The 22,912-nt window shown below is 49.8% G+C and overlaps 1 protein-coding gene across 1 annotated transcript in view; it reads right to left on the reverse strand.

Moving 5' to 3' along the window:
- The window catches only part of MAP2K6 (mitogen-activated protein kinase kinase 6), a 44,290-nt gene that overhangs the window by 15,484 nt on the left and 5,894 nt on the right, over positions 1-22,912 (reverse strand). Inside the window, exons 2-3 of the mRNA XM_026067615.1 lie at positions 5,563-5,629; positions 2,779-2,827 (exon numbers count right to left, since the gene is read on the reverse strand). Coding sequence (XP_025923400.1) covers positions 2,779-2,827; positions 5,563-5,629 — 116 coding nt within the window. The remainder of the gene's footprint in view (positions 1-2,778; positions 2,828-5,562; positions 5,630-22,912) is intronic.

Here is a 22,912-nt window from a genome sequence, read left to right on the forward strand (position 1 = left end):
TGCACCCTGCATTCTAACCTGCCCTTCTCCTTTCTGCTGCGATATTGTGCAGCAGCTCTATTTTTTGCTTATTATTATTTTTGGACGTTTCCAATGTGCCTTTGCTACTAAAACGGGCCATTCTGTTTGCTGAACGCGCAACCACGTAAGTCAATCACCCTACAGAAAGAAGCGGGTTATAATGAACCGATTCACAGCGCATAATCCCACACCGCGTTCTGCCTGCGCAGCAGAAAGCCCTGCAGCCTGCGACGTGCTGGCTGGGGAGGCCGCGGGGCACGGGGGGCACCCGCCGCGCTGCTGCACGGCTCCAGCTCCCGGCGACCCGCTCGCAGCCACAGCCCTCGCTAAGGGTTTTGTGCAATAGCGGAGATTCGCGCATCTCTTACTGCCTGCTACTGTCCAATGGACCCTCTCCGAAAAAGCGCTTTGTCTCTGTCGGGGCTGCACTTAAATTTAGCAGCAAAGATTAAATGGAGTGGGGGGAAGCGGCTTTCTCTAGGGATCAGGGATAAGTTTGCAAAGGCCTGTGGAAGAGGCGATCACATCCTAAAGGAACTCGACTGGACAAACATATACGGGTTCACAGGAAATTCAAGCCACGGCAAGTCGCTGCCTCCGAGGTTGCCACATATCCGGACATGTGAAAAAGCCGGAGCTCTGTGGTTGTGTGCCACTTTACACCGTCCAACACGGCTTTCTGCCTCCGTGCACAGAACCGGTTTGGAGCACTTCAGCTTTTCCTTGTCCTGGGGACCGCGGGGGGAGAAATGATTTTCTTGGAAGAGGCGCCTGCTCTAGCAGCAGGCGTTTTCGCCGCCGCGCTCCTGCGCCATTTTGCTCCAGAGGCATCTCACACTCTTTCCACCTTCCAGCCCCTGCTCTACGCCAGGGAAAATACAAAATCCAAAATGAAAGAAAAGCATCCAAAGATAGACATTATAAAATGCCACTGGATTCGTATTTCACTTCATAAATTAACTCACTGACACCGAGGCCTATCTTTTGCACCTAATAAATTTATTGCCTAGCTTTAATGTGCTTTTATGAATGCTGCTGTGCCATTTTCTCCTATCAAAATAGTTGTGCTTGGTTTTGTTTTTTTCTGCTGTATTTTTATAACATCAGAGGGAATGGTTTCCATGCTGCCACAAAGATTTGCTTCCAGGACAGGAAGATCTAACCGGAGTTAGGCTCCTGATGAGAAGGCCTTCAATATTAGCAAGGGAAAATACTTTGGATGAAGGCTTTAAATCAGCAAAGGAATTGAAAAGRAAAGTAAAATCTGCAGTTAGCAATCCTGTTGTTTTGTATATGACATTTCCAGGGGATTAGCTGCACCTCACTGAGACAAGGCATGAATTTCCAAATCTCAGACGTACCTGTATCCTCACCAGCTTTTTTTTGCTTGAACAAAAAGGAGGGGAAAACTTCGGGGGGGGGGGGGGGGGGTTCCCTAGATGAACAGAACGTCTGTTTTTTGTGTACAAAAAGATAAAGTGAAGGCTGTACATACATAGGCACCAACTGTAATGCTGTATTTGAGCAGTTCCAGCGATCTCAGTGACTGCAGAAAGATTTAGGGACCCCCTTCTCCCCATATAGCTATGTTGAAGGAGATGTAGCCAAAGCTCTTTGGAAACWGCGTGCGATCTTGGGTTATAACCATGAGGTATTGGAAACATGTGAGCTGGGCCTGATTTTGGTTTAGAAAAGCCCTCCCTCTGCGCTATGCTCCGTCTTCCTCAATGAAGTGCGTTTGCAGTGGACAACGTGAAGGGACCCCAGTGTCCTGTCTGGAAATACAAGGGGTGAGTGCAAGGAGACCCAGGACAGACCTTCCTAATGACACCGTCAGACCACGAAAATGCAAAAAGAGGATTCCCGCTGGGGYCCCGCTCGGCAGCGGGAGGCTGCACCCAGCCTTGGGGGCTCGCCGGAGCCCAGGCTGGGCATGATTGCCTCTGCTAGGAAAAGCTGCCCCGAGTCCTTTTGGGGGACAAAAACCCCAAACAACCTGCAACCTGCATTTTGCCGCCTGTCCCCTGGCAGAAACGGCTCGGGGTTAAGCCGGGCAGCTCTCGGGCTCAGCGCAGCCGCTGCCGGCCGAGCGCGCCCTCGGCTAGCGCTCCAGCTGAGGGACGGCTGTTTTGCAGCAGCGCCTGACAGCCACGGCCCCAGGCCAGGGCTGAAAGCAGGGGAGACACTCCAGCAGCTGGAGGGGGCTGCCAGGGCAAAAGCAAACTCCCCGGCTGCGTCTTCTTAGCTCTTACTCTTCCCAGATACTCTGCACTCGGAGCAAGGCAAGGCTAAAGCTTCTCAGGCAGCGCAGGGCTTAGCGAGCAGCACCGTACCCCAACCGCACTTTGCTGTTGATAACACCGGCTGCGTGGTGCCAGGCTGTTAGGTGAGATCCAGGCAAAGGTGGCACAAAGCTCATTACACTCAGTTATCCCTGGGGGGGACGAAGGGGAGTCACTGGGGGGACGTTCTTCACTGGAGGATTTGCTTACGTGACGGCCTCTTGCAGCTGCGTTCCCCGAGCCAGCAGAAGACCTGGCACCCTCTCATCTGCTGGCTGAGCCTCCCGTTTCATGCAAAATATGCCATATTTTTTAGATAGGCAGTGTTTATTAACCTGCTCCTTTTTATCCGAAACTAGCTGGGAAGCAATCCCCCGAGCAGCCCGTCTGGAGAAGCACCCAGTGCCACAGCAGCTAGGCAAGGATGGTCACCTTCTCCCAACAGTCTTCTGCTCACCGCAACTCCTAACCTTACCTCCTCGCCAATAGAGATGCAGGCTTTGGAGTCTAGATCTCTGGGTGGCCTGCGGAAGAGAAAAGGAAAATATGTAAACTGCTCCTTACAAAGATCATTTTTCCCTCAAAGAGTAACTATCACAGCCATGGGGTCCCCAAGGCTATCCTCTCGCACCAGCAGGTCTCCTGGCTTTGCAGAATCAATAGACACTGCCAAGATTCACAACGTCCCCCCAGAAAGGGGTCAGAAGGGAAGGAAGCTGCTGGGGCTGGAATTTCACACATCTGCATCCAACTCCCACGCAAAGGGACGCAGGGAGATTAGTGCCTTCAACGGGCTGAGATCGCAACCGGTTCCTATGGAAGGAAAGTGAGGTGGAAAGAATCCAATCTCTGTCAGCCTGTATAAAAAACAGATTAGAGGTCAAAAATGAAGCCATTTCCTCTTTTTTTTTTTTTTATAAGATATGGGAACAGTTTTCAAAAGCATCTAAGTTTAAAAAGAAAATAGATTCATTTAAGTCCTACGCTTTGCTTTATGACTGTCTCTGTTTATACTGGAAAACTGTTTCTTAATAGGCCATGGTAGATGTAGGGGGGTTTTTTCTTTTGAACATTGCTTTCTGATGGACACAGATCTCTTCTGCTCCAGCCCTGGACAGACGAGTATTCACACCAGAGAAGGCAAGCACTCCTTGTGCACGTAGCGCTGCAGCGYTCCAACCCGGACACAACTGGCTGGTTTCAACGCTGGTCTCTGCGCTCRTGGTCGGCATGTGTCCAGGAGCGTACCGATTGATAGCCCACGTGACTGCTAATTACTTGACTTAAGCAGACAGGTTGACAGCCTGCCTTCCCCGAAACATCTCTAGCTGGCTGAACTGCCCTATCGACCCGGAAAAGCGAGGCCTTGGCCTCCTCCTAGCTGTGGCAATGGCATGTGCCAAACGGCTGTCAATTGAGCTTGGGATGTAGGAGGGAACAGGAACAGGAACAACTGGTTTTTTGCTAATTCATTTCTGGAACGGGGTGATTGTCCTAAAATTATTCCCACATGAGGACAGATGGAACAAGGCTGTGAGTAGTCCCCACATCTTAGCAGAGGTGGGCTCCAACATCTGTCGACTTCACAAGACCTCCAGAGAAGTCCAAGAAGAAAGTGCAATTTACTGGCAACAGCTGCCTCAGAACACTTGGGAAAAAAGGAAAATAAGGGTCATCCTCAGCAGAAACCAAAATCACTCTCTCACTGACTGCCAGAGCAGCCAGCCCCTCCAGGAAATGTGACTTTGCTTCAGTTTTGGCCACTCTGTCCTCCCTGATCCTCCTGTCTCTCTGACTTGTCAGCACTCAGAACCCAGCAGATGAGCAGAAGGTGGCCGAGGGCAGGTCCAGGGCAGTGATTTGTCACAGCATTGGGTATGTGGGTTTATTCCCATTAGGCTGGACCACTCTGCCAGTGCAAACAAATAGGCAAGTGGTGACAGGTGGTGATGAGTGCTGCCGACCTCCTGAGCCAGGGAGGCACAGCCCTGGCCACCACYACCGCCACCAGGTCATGAAGCTGCTGTGGGAAAGGGCTGCTCCATCCAAACTCCCTCTGGCCCAGCTCTAAGGGGTGCAGAGAGACATCCCCCCACCTCCAAACTCATGAAAAGAGTAGCAAGAGGAGCTCATCCATCATTGGCATCTTCACACCGAATGGCAACAGGGGCCATTTGGCGTTTCTGCCTTGAGTCAGGCTTTCCCAGTGTCACCCTCACTTTTCAGATGATAGCAGGATGGAAATTAGATCTCCTAACACAAGCATTGGCCATTGAAACTCAACAAGTTAGAAGACAGAGGATTACCATAATAACTAATATCAGTGGCAGGCAATGTAACCAGTTGGGAAAAGCTTGCTCTGTCCTTTCCCCGAAGTGAGCAAGACTCCTGCTTGCTCTCCAAAACTGCAGAGCCCCATGCCACGCCAATCTCCCCACGAGCTGCTGCCGCCAGACCCTCTCTCGCCCAGATGCCACCCATGCAGGACCACACCAGGTGTTTGCTGCTCTGCTGCATTCCAGCCCCACCTTGGGAAACTATCTGAAGCCTTTCAGCATTGGTCAACAGAGGAGGGAGCCCAGCAGAGGGTCCAACGGTAACGAAAGGGAGCCGGCACAAAGGACGGGGAGAGACCACCTCATATCTTGAGCTACRTGAGAAACACAAGGGCTGTTTTTCTGGGAGAGAAAGAGGTCCAGAGCCCAGAAAACAACTCAGCGTCCTGGCAGGAACTGTGCAAGAAGGGCTGAGAGTCCTGAATAAAGGTTCTGAAGGATGGGAACTCAGTGCCCTGGAAAAGAGCATCTCCCCTGCTGAAAGACCTCTCTGGAGTTAAAGGCACTTTAATTGCAGGAAGAGCTCCTGATCTGACGGAGGCAGAGGGGGAGTTGTAATCCCAGGCTTATAATCAGGGTACCAGGCTGGAACACTGATTTCCCCAGCGCTTGGAGGAAGCAGAGGATGGATACTGGCAGGCACGGAGAACTAAATCTCCTGTTTATTATATTAACTATGATCTTTCCTGACATTGCCAAAATTAATCTAGGCAGATTTGCCTCTGTTCCTCCTGATGGGTCTCAGTCATCCCAGACCTCCAAGCACCAGCCCTGGTCCCTGCTGGGACACAGCTTGGCCGTCACGCGGTGGCCACACAGCCGCCCGCTCTTTGGCTGCCGCAACGCAAGCGCTAGCAAACTCTGGAAGGCAGCTTGGGCTCGTGGTTTTTCTTTTTATTCTCCCTTAGCGTTTGGAGACTTACGTGGAGCTTGTCTGTGGTTGCTCAAATGCTTCTTTAGGAATTTTCAGCCCAGGGTTTCTCTTCTTGCCTGTGAAACAAGAAAGAAGCAGACTTAAAGAAAGGCTTTTTTTTTTTCTTTTTTGGTTTTAATTTGCAAAATACAGCTTGCCTATATTTGTTGACCTTATTTAACATAAATGCCAGGCCAGACTAGTGGTGTAGACTCAGGGCACAGAGTTCAAAACATAAAGTGCCTTTGTTGAGTAACGCTTCATTTAGACCTGCAAGGTCTGGCTGCCAACTTGGTACAGAAAACARGCAAGAGCTCTGGCAAAGGCAGGCCCTGTGAAAATGCAAAGAGAAAGGTATTTCTCCTTCATCAGCCCTACCCACGTAGGATCCCTTAGACTGTTTCTTAAACAGATTTTAAACCATTCCAGACATGCAAGTGTGAACTCTGGCAGGATTTAAGATCTTTTAAAATTGAATCTGAAAGTCCAGAACCAGATTCTGATTCTGTTTAAACTGCCATTTCACCTCTTGGTCATTAAAGCTGTGCAAAACCACCAAAAATAAAGCAGAATTAAGTTTTCAGGCTTCAAAGCCATTTGTTTCTGTTCACACTGACCAGCCAAGCTTTTCTGAGCTGGATAAAACTCAAACTCCGAAGCAGTTCAAATGCAGGCTCTCCTGTAAATGAGGTCCAAGTCGGCAGATGTAAGAGCCAGGCAGACTAGAGAAATACAAGAACCTTTTTATGACTAAACATATACAGCCACATTTCAGCACGGGGTTTTGAATTCATGGATAAAATAACCTGAAACATAAGTCATGTCACCAAAACCCCAAGGTAAACATCTGGCTGTTTGGGTCTGTAATAAAATCTGTGGTCCCCAAAAAAGCACAAGCATCTAATTTAGACTTTAAACATTTTTAACCTAACAATTTATATCAATTACTGCCTTTCTTTTAAGTATGATTTCTACTCGCTGTTCCCAAAACTCTCTTTCAAACTTTACCCACGCATGTTTGAGTTTGTTTTTCCTCTTGACACAAACTCAGGTCGATAGATGCCTGCACATCCCAGTGCCGCAGGGGTGCTAGATCAAAGGACAAGTACCCAGAACCGAAAATGACCTTTTTGGAAGCAATTAGTCAATCCAGATTGCCAATCTTCTTTTCTTGTCTGCTCCAAGAGACAAGATCACGCTCACTTTGTTTGGCAAGGAAAAATTCCAGCATGGGACAGGCCGCTACAATCCAGCTGACACCTCGTGGGAAAAGCATTTACTGGAAACTACTGTGCACACTTGCCGTCGTTGTCAAACATCTACAGAGCTGCAGACTCACATAGGAAGAAAAAAGCCAGTTCTCTGCTCCAAGGAGCTTCCAGTCTAACAGAGAAAAGGCCTCATACAAAGTTAAAAGAAGCAGGATTACTCAGAGGCATGAGGAATAGCTCTCAAATTTCCCAAGAGGTGGAAGCTGGTCTGTAGGGAAGCAAAAATAATTATAAGAACAAGTGCAGGAATTTCTACAGTTAGCAGAGCTGTTCATTTGACCTTTTTATTTCTAGTTGTTTTCTTAATTGTATTACAAAGGTCTGTAGAAGGCAGAACCAAGAATCAAGCCCTGCTGTGCTAGATGCTCCAGCTACTGCTCCTGTCCAAGCTGCTGGTCAAGTGTACGTTGTGTCCAGCAGGACACAAAATTGGCAATAGCGTTCTTGATGTCATCTTGTTTTACCAAAAAAAACCCAGACCCAGAATCTCAAAAATATAGGCCTTGCAATGCAAACAAACAAAAATCCAATTTCTTTGGCAGTCTCTGAGTCTGCCATCCCAGTGACCTCTCTGCCTTCAAAAATCTGCCCCCGTCCTCTGCAAGCCCCACTCCCCTCGGATGTGGATGTGCTTGCAGGATCACACACGCTGCACCCGTGTCTCAGGAACCTGCTTACAGGCAGTTCTGGGAGGGTGAAAACGAACCTGCTGGAAATTAACCTGATTTGAACACGGACCAGAACAGATTGTGCCGCATTTAATCTTATCGCGGTTCACAAGTGGTGTCAGCAGAAGAACTAGGTAGCAAAATGCCAAACCCAAATAAATATTAAAAGCCTTCCGCCTTCTGGTGAAATAAAATCTGCACTTTGGGGAGTTTATTTTCCTTGTCTCTTCTTAACAGAATACAATATTTTGAAACTTTGCCATTTTTTTGAAGCACAATCTGTTCACATCCTCGAGTTGCCAAGACACAGGCACAGTTTAAGGTTCTTTGGGGTTTTCTTTTCAAGAACGAAGAAAGCAACAACAATGACAAGAAGAAAACACGGGTTTCATGACAGCACCAGGAGGAGGAATTGCAAACTGGAATTACCGCAGTCGGCACTAGCGCCTGCAGCACCAACATGACACTGCCTTAAAATCCAAAGCACCGCGCGTCACCCTCACCGCTGTGCACAGGGCCAGGTCTGGGCTACCCGGGACCCGCACCCACTCCCGGATGCCCACTCCAGCTCCAGGGGAGACCCCAGCTGAGGTTCTGCAGCCGCTCCGAAAAATAACCCTTGCCAAAAAAGAAATGCATTGCCAACCCAGGGGAGCCGGAGGAGAGCAACGAGGAGCCCCAGGGCATGAGCAGCGGGGCGGGAGTATAAAACCCGGTGCCCAAATCGCTCCAGATGCCAGGTCTCCTTGCACACAGGTTAGCAAAAAAAAAAAAAAAACATGCTAGCCCGGATCCCTTGGAGCATGCGGATTAGGGAGGCGTTTGGCCTCAGCAGACGACGAGGGAGCCTCTGTCAGCAGGACAGGAGACGCGGAGAGACGCGTGCCTGCATCCGGAGGGACCGGTCTTGCTGCACCCCTGCGTGAAATCCCGGACACCTGCATGCAAACACACCCCCAGTGACGATACACACGCTGCCCCTTTCCAGCATTAAATTCGCTCTACATAAAAAATACGTGGGAAAGGCACAACGGTACAACGGTGGCAGCGACGGGTATCTGCTGCAGACGCACATGCCAGCGCCCTGCGCCTGCACCGAGGATCCCGCGCCGGCTCGCCCTCCCCGCAAGGAGTTTCCCCCCCAGCTCAAGCACTGATGCTTGGAGTGATTTATTATTTTTTTTAATTGGAAGCCCCAAGATCCGTCTTCCTCAATAATAGCTGCCAAGCAAGGATCTTTCTGTCAAAATAAAAAGCCTTCAGTTTAACACAGAAGACGTAGGCTTTGGAAGAATACACTGTATTAAAATTGCAATTCGGAGCGGGAAGCCATTTGTACAGGAGCTTGAAGAGTGGAGGCTCTTCACTTTCAGACAACTATCAGTAACATACAAAATTTGATGTTGCCTACTCCATCCACCAGAAAAACAGTGTATTTCTTCATATTTTTATGAATCGTTATTATTTTTAGCTTTGTTTCCTGAAGAAAACCACCACGTGGGTGCATTTGTCAGCCTGGGCTCCTCACAACAGCTTTAAACCCACTGGCCAATTTCAACCAAAGCTGGCAGAGAAACAGAGAGATCACAGACTGCATAGAAACAGGTGACTAAAGGAGGAGGTCCTCCTACTCAGAGAAAGGCTGAAGCACAAAAACGGCCCATGCCGGACGCCAGGAGTCCACGTACAAGCTGTGCTAAAGCTCCAAGTGACATTCAGGCTTCGTGGACACCCAAATACCCCGACCACGAGCCACAAACCCACCAGAGCTGGAGCATCAGTAGTGTGGGGAGGTTCACCGCAACTCCTTGTTTGCAAGAACGCGAGCCCACGGTGCCGTCATACAAAGCATGAAGCCGAAACATGGCTCCTTCTGCACAAGGCTCCCAGTCCTGGCTAATTAASAGATGTGATCATACATCTGCTTCCAGGCATCCAAAAAGTCATGCGTTACTGGCATAAACAACCACTGGTGGCTTTCTGGTCTCTGAGCCTGMAAGCTAAAGCTCATTTTAGAGCTTGTCCCTGCAATTTTCCGCACGGAGACTTTCATAAACACTTGACTCCAAAAGCCAAGTTTTCAGAATAATTGAGGATAAAGAGAATGGTTTTGAGCAAGGCAGAGAAACAGCTTCAGAACGAAGTTTGGATTCAGCAAAACATTCAGGGTGTCCTTGACTTTAAGCACAAGCTTAAATCTACCCTCGTTTAGCAAAGCAATTACCCACAGCAAGTACTGAACTGAGTGGAGCTAGAGAAGTTGCCACCTTTAAAAAAACTCAGTGCTTAATAGAGAAGTCCAACAACGTAGACAGTACTAATCCAAGGTGTTCGTTACAGCATCACTGCAATTTTCTCTGTGACAGCTACACACAATATGTGGCCTAAAAATGGGCATTGACTACACCAGTCCAGGGAAGCCAATGCTGCGAATAAAATGAAGTCTAAAGGCAGAATTATAATAGACGAAAGAAAAACTGATCTAGCAAAAACACATTAAACACTTCCCTGTGAAGGTCTTAAACCCAATTCCTGAGGGAAGGGAGAAAAATACCACTTCCAATAGGCTTATTAACCTCTTTCCACTGCCACTGACAGATAGTACATAGAGATTAATGTTGCTAGCCCGTTTCAATTAGACCAATGTTAAATATCGATATTAACAGAGGAAACTTCAAAGTTTCACTGAAAAAACTGAGGAACCATAACGGAGAATAATAAAGAAAGGGAAGACAGAGGAATTCACTACCCACATATGCTGTAACAGAAAATAAACTTTTACTTCTGGAGGACAATCCCATTCCCCAGTCTCCAGACTTTTTATTGCAGTCAAAAACTTTTTATATAATCCAAAGTAAATGGTTTCTTGCCACAAAAAGCTCCCATTTCCTTCAAAGGATATTAACCAGTTCTGTCTTCACCACAATTTATTATTAAAGCCATTTTCAATAGTCATGGAGCAACACTTTCTCTCAAATAATACTCTTTAGCATATAAGTCGCTGGTAAAATTTCACAGGAGGGAAATGCCTCTTTCTCCCACTTTTCTAAAAGTGGCTCATTACTATTCCCGGCTTTCCTGATGATTTTTTGTCTTCTTTTCTTGAAAGTTATTGAAAGCCAAGTTATCCACCCTTTCTCCAAAGGGACTGAAGTTTTTTGTCCCGGATGCCCAAGAAATGACCTGCAGGAGACAGCTGCTTGGGCAAAGACTTGGTCTTTGAACGCAAAGGGCATCTCATTCCTGGAGCCCAGTTCCTGCCTGGATTTCAGCAGTGACAGGTTCAGTGTTGTCACTGGGATGTTCAAGCCTTGTGGGCCAGGAGTGGAAACACCCAACCTCTGAGAACCCTTTAACATGCCYGGACCACGCACAGAGCAGGCTCTCTTGGTGCAATTCGGGGACTTGCTGCAGGAGACACAGCAACCGCATGTTCAACATCACTCTCACACAAGCTGACCAAAGAGGGTAAAACCCCCCAATTTTTTAATATGAAAAGTATTAAAGATCATCTCACATGTTTATTATTTATGCTTGCAARTTACTAAAGGTTAACACACGAGTGATGGTCCCAGCTGCCACAAGCCCATCTCGAGACACATGAGCAGCTGCACTGGCGGGTGATGGACTTGGCTGTCTTGCACCATCCTCAGCTATCATGCTCCAGCAACTCGTCAGCCACTCATCAATTATCAAGGTGAAAAGCGCTGAATTCTGCCCATGTCTCTCCACCAAGGAATGCCACCGCCGAGGAGGCCCCAGCCAAGCCCAAGGAGCGCAGCGGTGCGGCGCGCTCCTGCATTCCCGCGGGCAGCACCCACCGCCTCCAGACTAAACAGCAGTCACGGAGCAGAGGCGCCTCCCGCTCCCTGCCAAAGCGCTGCGCCTAAGGATGGGAATGCACACAGATAACAACGTGTGTTTAAAGTGAGCGGGCTGCAGGGCTGAGGGAGCAGCCGCGCTCCCGGGACGGGACCTGGACTCTTCACAAGCTGGCTCTAGTCCAGCTGAAACTCCAGTCGAGCCCTCGGTCAAAAAGAACAAATGCAGACAGGCACAAATTCATGAGCTAGCGACTTCTGGTGGTTATATGAGCACAGATTCACCCGCCAAGGCTGCCATCTCCCTGCGACAGCCCACCTGCCCTCTCGCAGGTCCTCGCGGCAGGCCTGCAGGCATCTGCCCCCCCCCCTTCATCACCACCTCCTTCCTTTGCCTGGCACAAATCCATTGAATTATGCTAGATGGGAAGTCAGAACAGGTGACCAGACCGTGCCCGCTGGTTTCAAATGTCTTTGGGACAGATCTGCAGGTGATACAGAGGCACCCGGTGGGCTGGTGGCAGCGACAGGGGTTTGGTGGATCGCCTGGGGTGGCTCACGGGGAGGCCTTCTACTCCCACCGCTCACCCGCCCAGGCTGGGACCGCTGGGATCACGTATTTTGATAACCCTCCCACTGACACTACAAGAGCACCAGGTAAAGCAGCATCGTCAAAGGGGGAGAGCGGGGTGCCGCGGGCAGGACGGAGCGAGACCTGAGCTGCCCCCACCGCGCTGTTCGTGAACGCACATCTTCAGCCAAGCCACAGTTTCTGGAAAGAAACAAAAGCTAGGTGCAGCAAGTGGCACGGAAGTGGGCCGAAAAATCTGTTTTCCAGCCCCTCGTTAAGCCGCAGAAAAGGAATGTGAATGAAAGAGATTCTTAAAAGCTATTGAAGTTTCAACGAAAGGCCAAGGGAAGAGATGAAGTGAATGTTTTGCTGCATTTGCCTCCTTGAAGCGTCATTAAGCTGCTCTCTCCTCATCCCTGTCAATAGATAGGGGTGGCCAAGTGCCACCACCTGGCTGCTTCTCCATCGCTGCAGGGAAAAAAACGGGCTGGTCGGGGGCCGACGGAGACACCCTGGCGGGGAACGCGGCACCTCTGCTGCACAGCACGGGGAGGCCGTTCCTTGCACGCCTCTTATCTGTGTCTTCACTCGCGGCCGTTTGCAATAACTCCTTGGAAACGGCAAACTGGAAATCCGTTTCCTTAACAACTCCTCGTGGGGCTGCTCACGGGAAGGGAGCGGAGCGGCCGCGTGCGGCGGCGCTGCGAGACGGCTCCTAACCGCCGCGTTTCCTCGTCTCGCCTTGCTGCCGCGGAGCTGCTCGCCTGCACCCGCTGGCTCGCCGGCGGATCCCTGCCCTGGCCGAGACTCGCACCTTTCTCTCGAGAGAGAGCTGAAGCATTACTTCCTTTGTTTTTCCCCCCTCCCCAACAAGCGTATTTTGGGACGGGAAGCAGGAAAGGCGAGAGCGCTTTTATGACTGTCATGGACCTTGCCAACGTGCACCGGAATCAGGATATGGCTGAAACACCAGGCCAGGCTCGGAGATATCCACGGGACAGCATGCAGTTCCTCTGAATTTCTGGTACTTCCATTCTTCCTCTGTGCTCTTCTCAAAAAAAAAAATAAAAAAAACTCATTTAACACCAAACCTGGAAATGCCACTGGGCTAAACAGAGCGCTTGAGTCACTTTTCCTGGTTCTCTTCCTCTCCCGCTCCTCTGCGGAGCCGGCTGACACCGAGGCACGCTGCGCTCAGCCGGGGACCTGCTCCTAAGCAGGGAAGTGGCAAATCTCCCAGTGCCTTAAATGCAGCCGACACATCACCCCAAATACAACCAAACCGGGTTTGGCAAGGAGCAGGCGACCTCGGAGCCAAAGCCCGGAGGCGGTTACTTTCTTCTTGCAAAGTCAGCCTGGGCAGTGAGGATAACGAGAGAGAAAAACCCTCCGCCGACATCTGGAAAATCAACATCTGGGAACCCACGCCGCCGGCAAAGCCTGGGCTGATGGCATGCCACGGGAGCCAGCGATGGCGGAGTCCTCTTCCGTGTGAATTCCCAGCGCTCCTGAAGGTCAGGGCGCAGCGTGCCCGGCCCTGCGAGCGGTTCTCGCTGCATACGACAGATCCCGAACTCCGTGCCGATACCGTCAGCACCTCCGTTACGCTGCTGGGAACGAAGCGATCCGCTGCTGCGGCCCGCAGAGGCCGCGGTGCCGGAGCACGAGCGGAGCAGGCAGCTGCCCGCGGGCTTCGTCCTCGCAGCGCTTGCTTGCTCCGATGACTCAATCCTGCAACCTGTAATCAATACAGCACAGGAGAGGCCCCGAACCAAAATAGCCGGGGTTTTGCAAGGAGCGACTGAGGCGCACTGAATGAACCGCGCGGGGAAGGTTGTGCAACATCCGCGCGGATTAAGCCGGTGTTATTTGTGTCTCAGGGCCCGTCTTTGCTGCAGGGAAGAGCTGCGTTTTCAACTCGCGGTGCCTGACGCACGTCAGCTCCGCTGCGGCACAAACACAGCGAAGACAAAGATGTTAAGTTCTGCTGCAGGGCAAACGCGCAAGGTCAGTCCTGCGCACYGGCCTTACGCCTGGCCTCCGACGCGAGACGCTGGGCGAAGCTCTGAGCAGGGCGAGCGCAAAACGCTCGAGCAACGCTCGGAGCAGCCAGCTTTGCCGGCAGGACTCCAGCAGACTAACRCCTGTACCCTACCGGTCAGAAACCCACAGAAATGCCACCAAACTGTGCAAATATCAGAACCTACGTGCCTGCCTTTCAGCAAGCTCCATATTTCAGCAATTCTGTTTTGAGGCTAATTTCGTGATTCGGTCTGATCTCTCTCACTCTGCTCATTTTTCGCTTAACACGTTCCGCGAAAGGGCGGCAGCCTACTGTGTCAGCTTATTCGTGTCAGTACAGAAAGAAACCAAAGGGATGCAATTTCTTCTTATCTATCTGCACATTTCGGTTACGGGAGTCTGTCACTCTGATAAGACGGCACCTCTAAATTTTAGACGAGTTAAGACTTTCTGAGCGTGAAACGGAAGAGACAATTGATAGAGATTAGACAGGAGATCCTGTGCTAAGACACGCACGCCGACCTCAGGATTGCAGGGGTGGCGGGAAGTGGGGGTAGGGGGCTACGACAGCTTTTTACCTCCTGTAGTCCATAGGAGCTCACTGGAAGCCAAGCACTACCAGAGCAATCACATGCTGGAACAACCTTCCAACAGGTTTTGTGGGGCAGCAAACCCCCAACACCAGTTTGAAGATGAAGGTCGACCATCTGATGAAGGGGATGATACGACCTGGTGGCAAGGCACGGGGTATGATGGTTCAGGATGACCTTTCGTGCCCCACGGATGTTGCTGCAACCTTGCTGAGCTGTTTTATGGACTCCAACACTTGCTTACTCTCCATGGCTGGGGACCTGGGACTGCACCTCCAAGCTGGGCTCTGCCTCTACGTGTTCCCTGCACCTCCCTCCGGTGTTTGCTCACAGGAATACCATCGTGATAGGAAAAGGGGCCTTCAGCGCCCTTTTCACACTCACAGTCCATCAGGAAACAGCCAACCACTGTCCAAGACCATGGTCCCTTGACCAACTCTGAGCTGCCATGTACAAAGGGACTTTGCATCCCCTATCTGCCACCTCTGTACTGGTTTAAGCTGGGGACCTGCATAGCTTTTTGTACCAGTGCCGTACTCTGACTGCTCATATAACATCTCACTGACAACAGGCACACTCAGAAGCAGTTTACGGTTGTGGAGGAGAAGCGCAAAGACTGCCCACCCTTCCTCCCCACCATGCTCCCTCCACACCAGCATCGCCCTGAGCTACCAACAGCAGGTGAATAACGCAGAACTGCAGCCAGGAAAGAAAACAATCCTGCTCGCCACAYGCTCCCTCCTAATGCTTACAGCTCGGAGGAAACAGGCAGGTGATGACAAACAGCGGGAGATGGTAGAAATCAGGGTTCGGCCTACCTACAGATTTCAGGATAGGGCACAAAAGACCTTAATATTAAAACTCCTGTTACAACACTTTGGCTGAACTCATCTTGCATGTGCACCAGCCCGCGAGAACTTTGATGGCCTGGGGGAAAGGGCAGGACTCCTTACATATAGTTGGCATCTCTGTGCAAAAGGTGGCAACGTTACCTAGCAGAGAAGGCACTCTGGATGCAGCAGAGCCAGGCTCTAGCACGGTGCAGGTGCCTCATCGGGTGCTAGGCAGTTGTGCACAGGTACCAGCCACCAGCAGGAGCCCTGCTGCACCATGCATCTCCAGGAGATCACCATCTTCCTTCTCAGCGCAGGCATGTCCTGGGCCGGTGGGAAATGGGAATCTATGGTCCTCCGACAATTCACTCCAGCTGTGGAGATGCTCCATGACTGACACACTCTGCTGTATAACCCATGGGATAAGGAGGGAAGGAGACAGTGGGCAGATGAGACTGGCCATCAGGATGTGCAGGCAGTAGCTGCAGCCCCAAGGACCCCGTCTGGGGCTGCAGGCAAGTTCCCTGACCCTTGTTTGCATGCACATGCACCTCTCTCCATCCAGTGCTCCCTATCTGGCCCAAGCTGTCCTCATTATGCCAAGAGAAAAACAACTTCAACTCTTCTGCTCCCTCCACGCTGTCCCAAGTTCTCCAGACCTAGGTCATAATTTGCTGTTGCCCAGACGAGGCTGCAAGCGCCAAAGCCACCTCCACTGCCAACAGGCCATCAGGACCTTGGCCCTCGGCTGGCAAACAAAAGGACAAAAAGGGCTTTTTCTGAGCAAGCCGCGGCACAACCTGCAGCTCACGGTGACACTGCCCCGCGGGAGGACCCGAAGAATGGGGTCAAACCGCCCATGTTTGAGTAAGGGGTGCCAAACACGCGGCCATGGCATTTGGCGCAATATTGCCCAGCAGAAATGTTTCGGAAAAGCTACGGCAGCGGAGGGAGATCCCGTGGAGCCGCAAGGCCCATCTGCAAGCCCCCGTGACCTCTCCCACTGCCCCAGTTATCGCTAGAAATAACACTAATAAAAATCGAGCGATACGAGCAGCAGGGGGAGTCGCTCCCTCAAATCACCAGTAAACCATAAATCAAGCCTGTGTTTTCCTTCTGCCAAGGTCCACTGGCTTCGCTGCCTTCCTGTCCCGCGGACTGTTTTCTTTGCTGCTTATCTCAAATTAGGAAATCCACAGGAATCCCAGGCTGGGGAAGCTGTTTGTCAGGAGCCTCCTGGCCCTTGGGGGGATTTTTATGAGGGACTTTTGGTGTAGTTGCTGCTTTGTTTTCAAAACCTTGGTCGCCTGCATCCAGTGGGAGTTTGCTGGAATCGGACCTGGAGAAAGGCCCTTGGAATTCACCCTGGGAACAACAGGGCTTTTGTGCACCAGGACGGGGAGGCCGTGGCTGCTTTCCCCACCACTACCTCCGTTTGCATTTCTTTTTTGTCAAAGAGCACCTGCCATGGGCGCCCAGATGCCAGCGGAGGTGGATGCGACCCGCCACACGGGGGATGCACTTCGTCACGGAGCCCATCATCTCCCACTCCTCCAGGCAATACGAGCAGGGCTTTGCACGGTGGAAAGGGAAAGCGCTTTGCAAACTTCGATGGATCAAGCCGTGCAAAGACAGACAGATGCTGGATGACTTACCCAAAGTCTGCAAACAACAAGTAAGTCAACAGACGAGTGCTAACGTACATCGCCTGAAGGTTGAGCCTGGAGACACCCGACTTCCACCTTCCGCCCTGCAAAAATGGCCATCTCCGTCCTCACTTGCAGCAGAGCCTCCCTGGGCAGATTAGAATCTCTGCAAACCAAGAGCAATCTGGGCTTTCTGCTCCTTACATAAAATAAACTAATAAAGGGAGAGGAATGCACTCAGCCCTTACAACTATTAGCCTTTCAGCTCCTGGAAGCTCTTGGCCAGGTCCTAACCAAGTTTCTTGTGCCCTGCGCTGCCTTTCCGCACCCTGGCACAGGGGCTGGCATGTGCTCTGCCCCTCACTGCAGCAAAAGCACCCTAAAAAGCCTCCACAGGCTCTGCCGGTGGCTACTTCTGCCTACTTCAGCCCCTTCAGTCGGGAGCTGAAGCTCTCACGCTGAGCGTGGGAAAAAGGATGCTCCAGGTTCACCCGCGAGCTTTAAATTACTCTCATTATTCCACTTGCTTGTTTCGTTTCCTCTTATCCACCGAGATTTCACCTCAAAATACCGCAATGGGTGACCACGTGCAACTAGGGGGCTCTGACTGCCTTCCTACATGAATATTTAGCAGACTGCAGCATGCCTCTTTATACACAGCATAAAATCAGGTGTCCTTTCTGCCCCAGTCAAAACCAAAAGGGACAACCCCGACAAAAAAGCATATACGCTTACTGTCCCTCAGTTCGGAACTGCTGCTCCCAATGTATTAAAGCACTCGTATCTTTTTGCAGAGATCTCTCTGCTCACCGAACAGGCATCCCTCCTTTTCGGAGGGATTTCTGTCTCAGTGTCATCACCCGCCCAGTGGGATGTAATGAAACATAAATGGTATCACATGGTAATCTGATCTATGGTTTTATTTCTGTTACCATGTTCTCCAGGCAGCCACGGGAGTCTCATTTTACCAAAAACAGATTTAACTTCTTTGGCATATTGTAAATGCTGGACACTAGCTGTGCTGTTATCGAGCCATCTTCTACTGCTGATGCACTGCATATAAAACCTCGGGTTTTAATTTTATGCTCATGAACAAAGCCACCTTAGGAAAAAAATGAGCAATTTATGTTCCAAACACCATCGAGGGACAACTGGCCATTTAATTTCGTTATTCTGAGAGTCGTAGTTAGAGCGTTGATAACTTTTACTTCCAAATGAAGATATTCATGGAAATAGAGAAATGTGTCCCAAGCCATTTCTTTAGCAAGTATCTTCACCGCGTGCCGAAGTTTTCTCATCACTAGAGGTGCTGTGTTAAACTACACAGTTTAACCTGCCACTGTCATTCTGCTCCTCACGGGAAAACATCATCTCTGGGTTCAAAAGGTTTAAATAGCGCCAGAGCTGTGCAAGACCCCCCCCAAGGCAGAAACGCTGCTGTTCATTTCCCAAGCTACGCGATTCGGTTTGGCAGCTGGCAACGGTTTGTTTCAAGTAAAAGTGTTAAATCGAAGAGAATTTTAGGACCTCTTCTGCGGTGCAAATAACACTCAGAAGCATCTAAAATCAACACCTAATCGTGGGCACAGCGAGACGCTGCTCAGGCTCGGCCTTTCCCTCGCAGCCCACGGCGGTTTTCTCACGTTAGCACAGCACCGTCACGCCGGCAGCACGAAGACGCAACGGTATCTGCTCCCTTGCTTCAAACGTCCTCATGGGGAATTTGTTTTTTGAAGTTCAGCCCAGTGTTGTGATTGAGTTTTCGCAACAGCCAAGAYGTTGACTGATCTGCCTTTGTGCCACCCTGTTAAACAGCCCTCTCTTGCCTTTTTTTTTTATTATTATTTTTTCCCCCCACTTATGAGCTTATTTGCTGATTTTTGTAGCAAAATTGTTAGAGCTGGTATTTGACAGGTCCGGGGAGCGTAGACGGCAGGGACCAGCTCACGCTCCCTCTGCTGGCAACGCGGCCGAGCAAACAGCCGGGGAGCGCTTGCTGGGGGTGCGCGGGCAGGGGCCGCGGGCCGGGCTGCAAACGCGTGCTCGTCCCTCAGCGAAAAAAATCGAGCAAACAGCRCGTGACGAGGGGAATTTCCCCCGTTCTTATCGTGGGGGGGTTTGCTTCAGTTTGGGGAACGCGCCAAAGAAACGCACCGCAACGCAGCGCCGCGATGGAAGACGCCAAGGCTTCTCCAGTTTTTTCCCCCGATAAAGCGCCCCTGGCACAGCCGGGCAGGTTTTTTCTGTCCGCGTACGTCCACGTGGATCACACCCCGTTAGAAGGCTACATCCCTCCACCCAGCCTTCTAAATCAGGAGCTGCAAACACAAAACTCCCTTTATAAGCCTTTCTATCAAAGCCTCCATAGAAGTCTCTGCGCAAGATTCAAGACTGTAGTTCCAGTTATAAACACACATGCTCTCAAAAATGGCATTTTTTTTCCAGGTTGCAGGACTAGATAAGCAGAAATGGGGGAAAAAAGAAACCAAGAGAAAGCAGGGTAGTATAAATCACCTACACAGACCCATAATGTCCATTCTACTTAGCAACCGGGACAAAATATATCCCCAACCTTGTAAATTCTTATGTGTGTGCTCAACTCCAGGCACATTCAGTCCCACTGACTCCCGCAGAAAGACCTGCCTGCTCCAAGTTCAGCACACGCATAAGTACTTTCAAGATCAGAATATGAAAAAAAAAAAAAAATCACATTCAGCTTTTCTTTTAAGGGGGAAGAAAAAAAAATTTTTTTTTCTGGCCCCAGCCCCTCCAAATGAGGGACTTATGGRCTGCAGCTGCTCTGAATCTGCTCTGATTCACTCTCCCGGATTGCTCCTGCTGCAGCAGTGCCTTTATAAAGCAAGGTCCTCCAAGAGGAGACCCCTCTCTGCCAGAGGGGCTGGCTGGGGAGGTGCTCTTGCAGGATGGGCCCCAAATCAGTGTCCGACAAGGCAAAGTGCGTGCTTTTTAATGCTGCGGATACCGGCGTTGTTTTGAGGTGCGCGCAGGAAGAGCGAGYGGAGGACTGCTCTCCTACTGCAGGAAGCTGTTCCAGCCTCTTATCAGACCTAAAAGCTTCTGATTTCTTGCGGGGGAAGTACCAAATGTTTTTGAGGGGGAAAAAAAAAAAAATCACATGCTTAGGCATAAAGGAAGCTGCCTAATGACATGAATGAAACTTTAGTCATGCCACATGGAAAAAAAAGCTTGCTATTTTGCCTTGCTCAGATGGGTACGAGCGAGGGCAGAGCCCTGAGCTCCGGGCGGCATGCCTCCCCTGTGGTGCGCTGGAGAGATGCAAGCCCAAAGGTCCTGCTCTGCCAAAAGGTGCCTGCTGCGAATTCAGCCTTTCTTATCTTCAGAAAGCAATTTACTACTAATAATCTCTGACTGCCGTGTCTGTGTCACTCCCTTTGGCTGCCAGGGACTATTTTGGGCTCTCCCTTCAGTCGGGATGCTGCTCTATCAGTGGGCTGTTCTGCGATGTCCTTTTATGCAGTGCACCAGTCTGGTCTTTTAGTTAATTTGTACAACTGATTCTCTGGCAGTAATTCAAGTCCTCAGTAGAGATGTTCCAAGTTTTATTAGTAATAAGCACATTACTGGTGTCCTTGGGAAAGGTAAGGAAGTCAGAGTTGATGCTAATTGCCTGTATTTTTTCCAGAGGGTGTCTTTCAGAGGACAACCCTATACCACACAGAATAGGTTACCTAAGTATCTGTACTTATAACAGCTATTGTGGCTTCTTGCAGAGATCTGAGTAAACCTCGGTTTTATGCGTGTTAACTATCTAATCAGACTCTGCTTTATCCGATGCTAGCTCTCATCGTCTCTAAGCTGGTTTCTGGTGGTAGCAGTCATTAGGGGATTATGGTTTCTATCTCTTATAGCTAAAAAAGCTGAAAACAGTTTGGAACAGATTGAAAAAAGCAACAGTATCTGGAGCATTGCCTTTCTTCTCCCTTAAGAGGCTACTCTGTCAACCTTGTGCTTGCTAAATAGAAAAATCTGTGGGCACGCAGTGAAGGTCAATCTTGTGGTTTCTGAAAACATTTAATTAGTACAGTTAAGTACTAAGGTCTGCTTGGGAATGAGCTTTGGCATCAACCATCAGCATCTTTCTGTTAAAAGAAGCAAACCTGCATGAGTATTGCAGTTAAAGGTCGCATCTCCCCCTCCGAAACTTCAGTGAGGTTCAAGTTTGCAGTGAAAACTATCGCAGTTTCCATGTCCTGTTGCTGCTCCAAACTCTGCCTGTGGTTGGGAAGCAAGCTCAGATCTCTGCCTGCACATCACCAGCACCACCAGGAGTGCTGGCTGGCCTGGTGCGGGAGCTGGGGGTCCCACTGCCCCTTTGGGGACCCTGCACTGTGGCTTGTGCTCCTGGCAAGGYGTTTTGGGACAGTGCTGGGGCTTTGTGCTTCAGCAGTTCTGCTGAAGATGTAGCTGTGCCTAAAGGGTTTCTGGTGTTTTAATGATAGCACATAAAGTCACTGCCTTTTCCTGTTGATGCACCTAACCAAAAGGGGGACAGTTGTTCTTGGATCCTACAGGTGCTTCAGCTTCTCAAATAAAACTACAATGGATGTCAAACATCCATGTGCTTTTAAACCTTGGGCAGTAGTGTGCATAAATGGTATGATCAGCATAATGCTTCCTTTTCTAAAAGGCTGCATCAGCTGCTTAAAAGAGGAAAAAAAAAATCCAGACCTTATGAAGCCAAACTTGGCTTTATTTCTCAGTATTTTTGCAGCAACTGGAGACCCTAATTGTAGGCAGTTAAAGTAGCACTAGGAGGAATGAGTTGTGTTGAAATTAAGGCTGGAAATTGTGCCTCAAATAACGCCAGCTGGCAGTGCTGGAGAAGTGCCCTGGGGTGATGGGGTCTGTTGGGCCAAGGGCAGTGCTAGGTGCTGTACAAACCTCRGCACACAGCTTGTGCCAACAGGACCTTCTCATCTGTGTCCCCTTTTTGGAGGGCTTTATCGCCTCTGTGCAGATACTGGTGTGAGCATGCAGGTCCAGTGGGCTGTTATGGGGGGGATCCCCAATATACTGCTCGTTAGGAAGTGAGGTGTGGTRTGTTGAGAGGTAATGAGAAAGAATATAGTGGAGCAAGTCTAGGGAAACCAAGTTAGTAATCAGTTCTGGGCTACTCTTTAAAAATTCTCTCCCCTTTTCTCCTCAATGATCCTGGTTATTGAGGTTTGTTTTTTCCACATGGGATTCTATTACTTTAGAACCATTAAAGATGGAATTTTAAGTTGCTTTCTATATCTGCCCTTGAACTACTGGAGAAGCAATAAACATGCGAAATGATAACATGGAACAAAGCTGTATTTTTATAATGTAACTCGTTGCTTGAGCATCAAACCAATGAATAACTGAGCTATGCCCTGCTGAAAGCACATGAATGAGAAACTTCACGATCAGACCCCATTATATTATGAAAGTAAGTGCAGAAACATGTTGCTTGGGTCTTCCACAGCAGAACAGACGCATGATGCCCTGAGGCCATTTGGCACTGGTAAGCGTTGTTTCATGGAGTGCCATTACGTATTTTTGTTGAGAAGATTCTCCTTCAAAAGCAGCTATGAAGCCTGTGCTTACTCAGCCTTCACAAAAGGCCTCTCACGGCAGCCAGTGAAGTGTTGACTCCTGCACTTATTTTCTGTTGCTGCCTTATCTTTGGCATCTCATCTGCAACTTCTGCTGTTTTACTTTCCACCAGTCTCATCTGAGTGCAGGGAGAGTGGATGCTGCTTGGGCTTTAGCTTCTTCTAATGATTTTTTTTTTGCTCTGTGCGGAGTAGGCTGGGAAAAATCTAGCTGTGATTATAAAATTGCAAGCTAAGTAGGCTAACAAAACAGCAAGAAACTAGATCAGCCCGGGTCAGTCAAGTTTTCCTGCTCTGACAGGAAAAAATGTTTTCTTTCT

Source organism: Apteryx rowi, unplaced genomic scaffold (assembly GCF_003343035.1).
Source record: "Apteryx rowi isolate R43461 unplaced genomic scaffold, aptRow1 scaffold_26, whole genome shotgun sequence".
Taxonomy (NCBI): domain Eukaryota; kingdom Metazoa; phylum Chordata; class Aves; order Apterygiformes; family Apterygidae; genus Apteryx; species Apteryx rowi.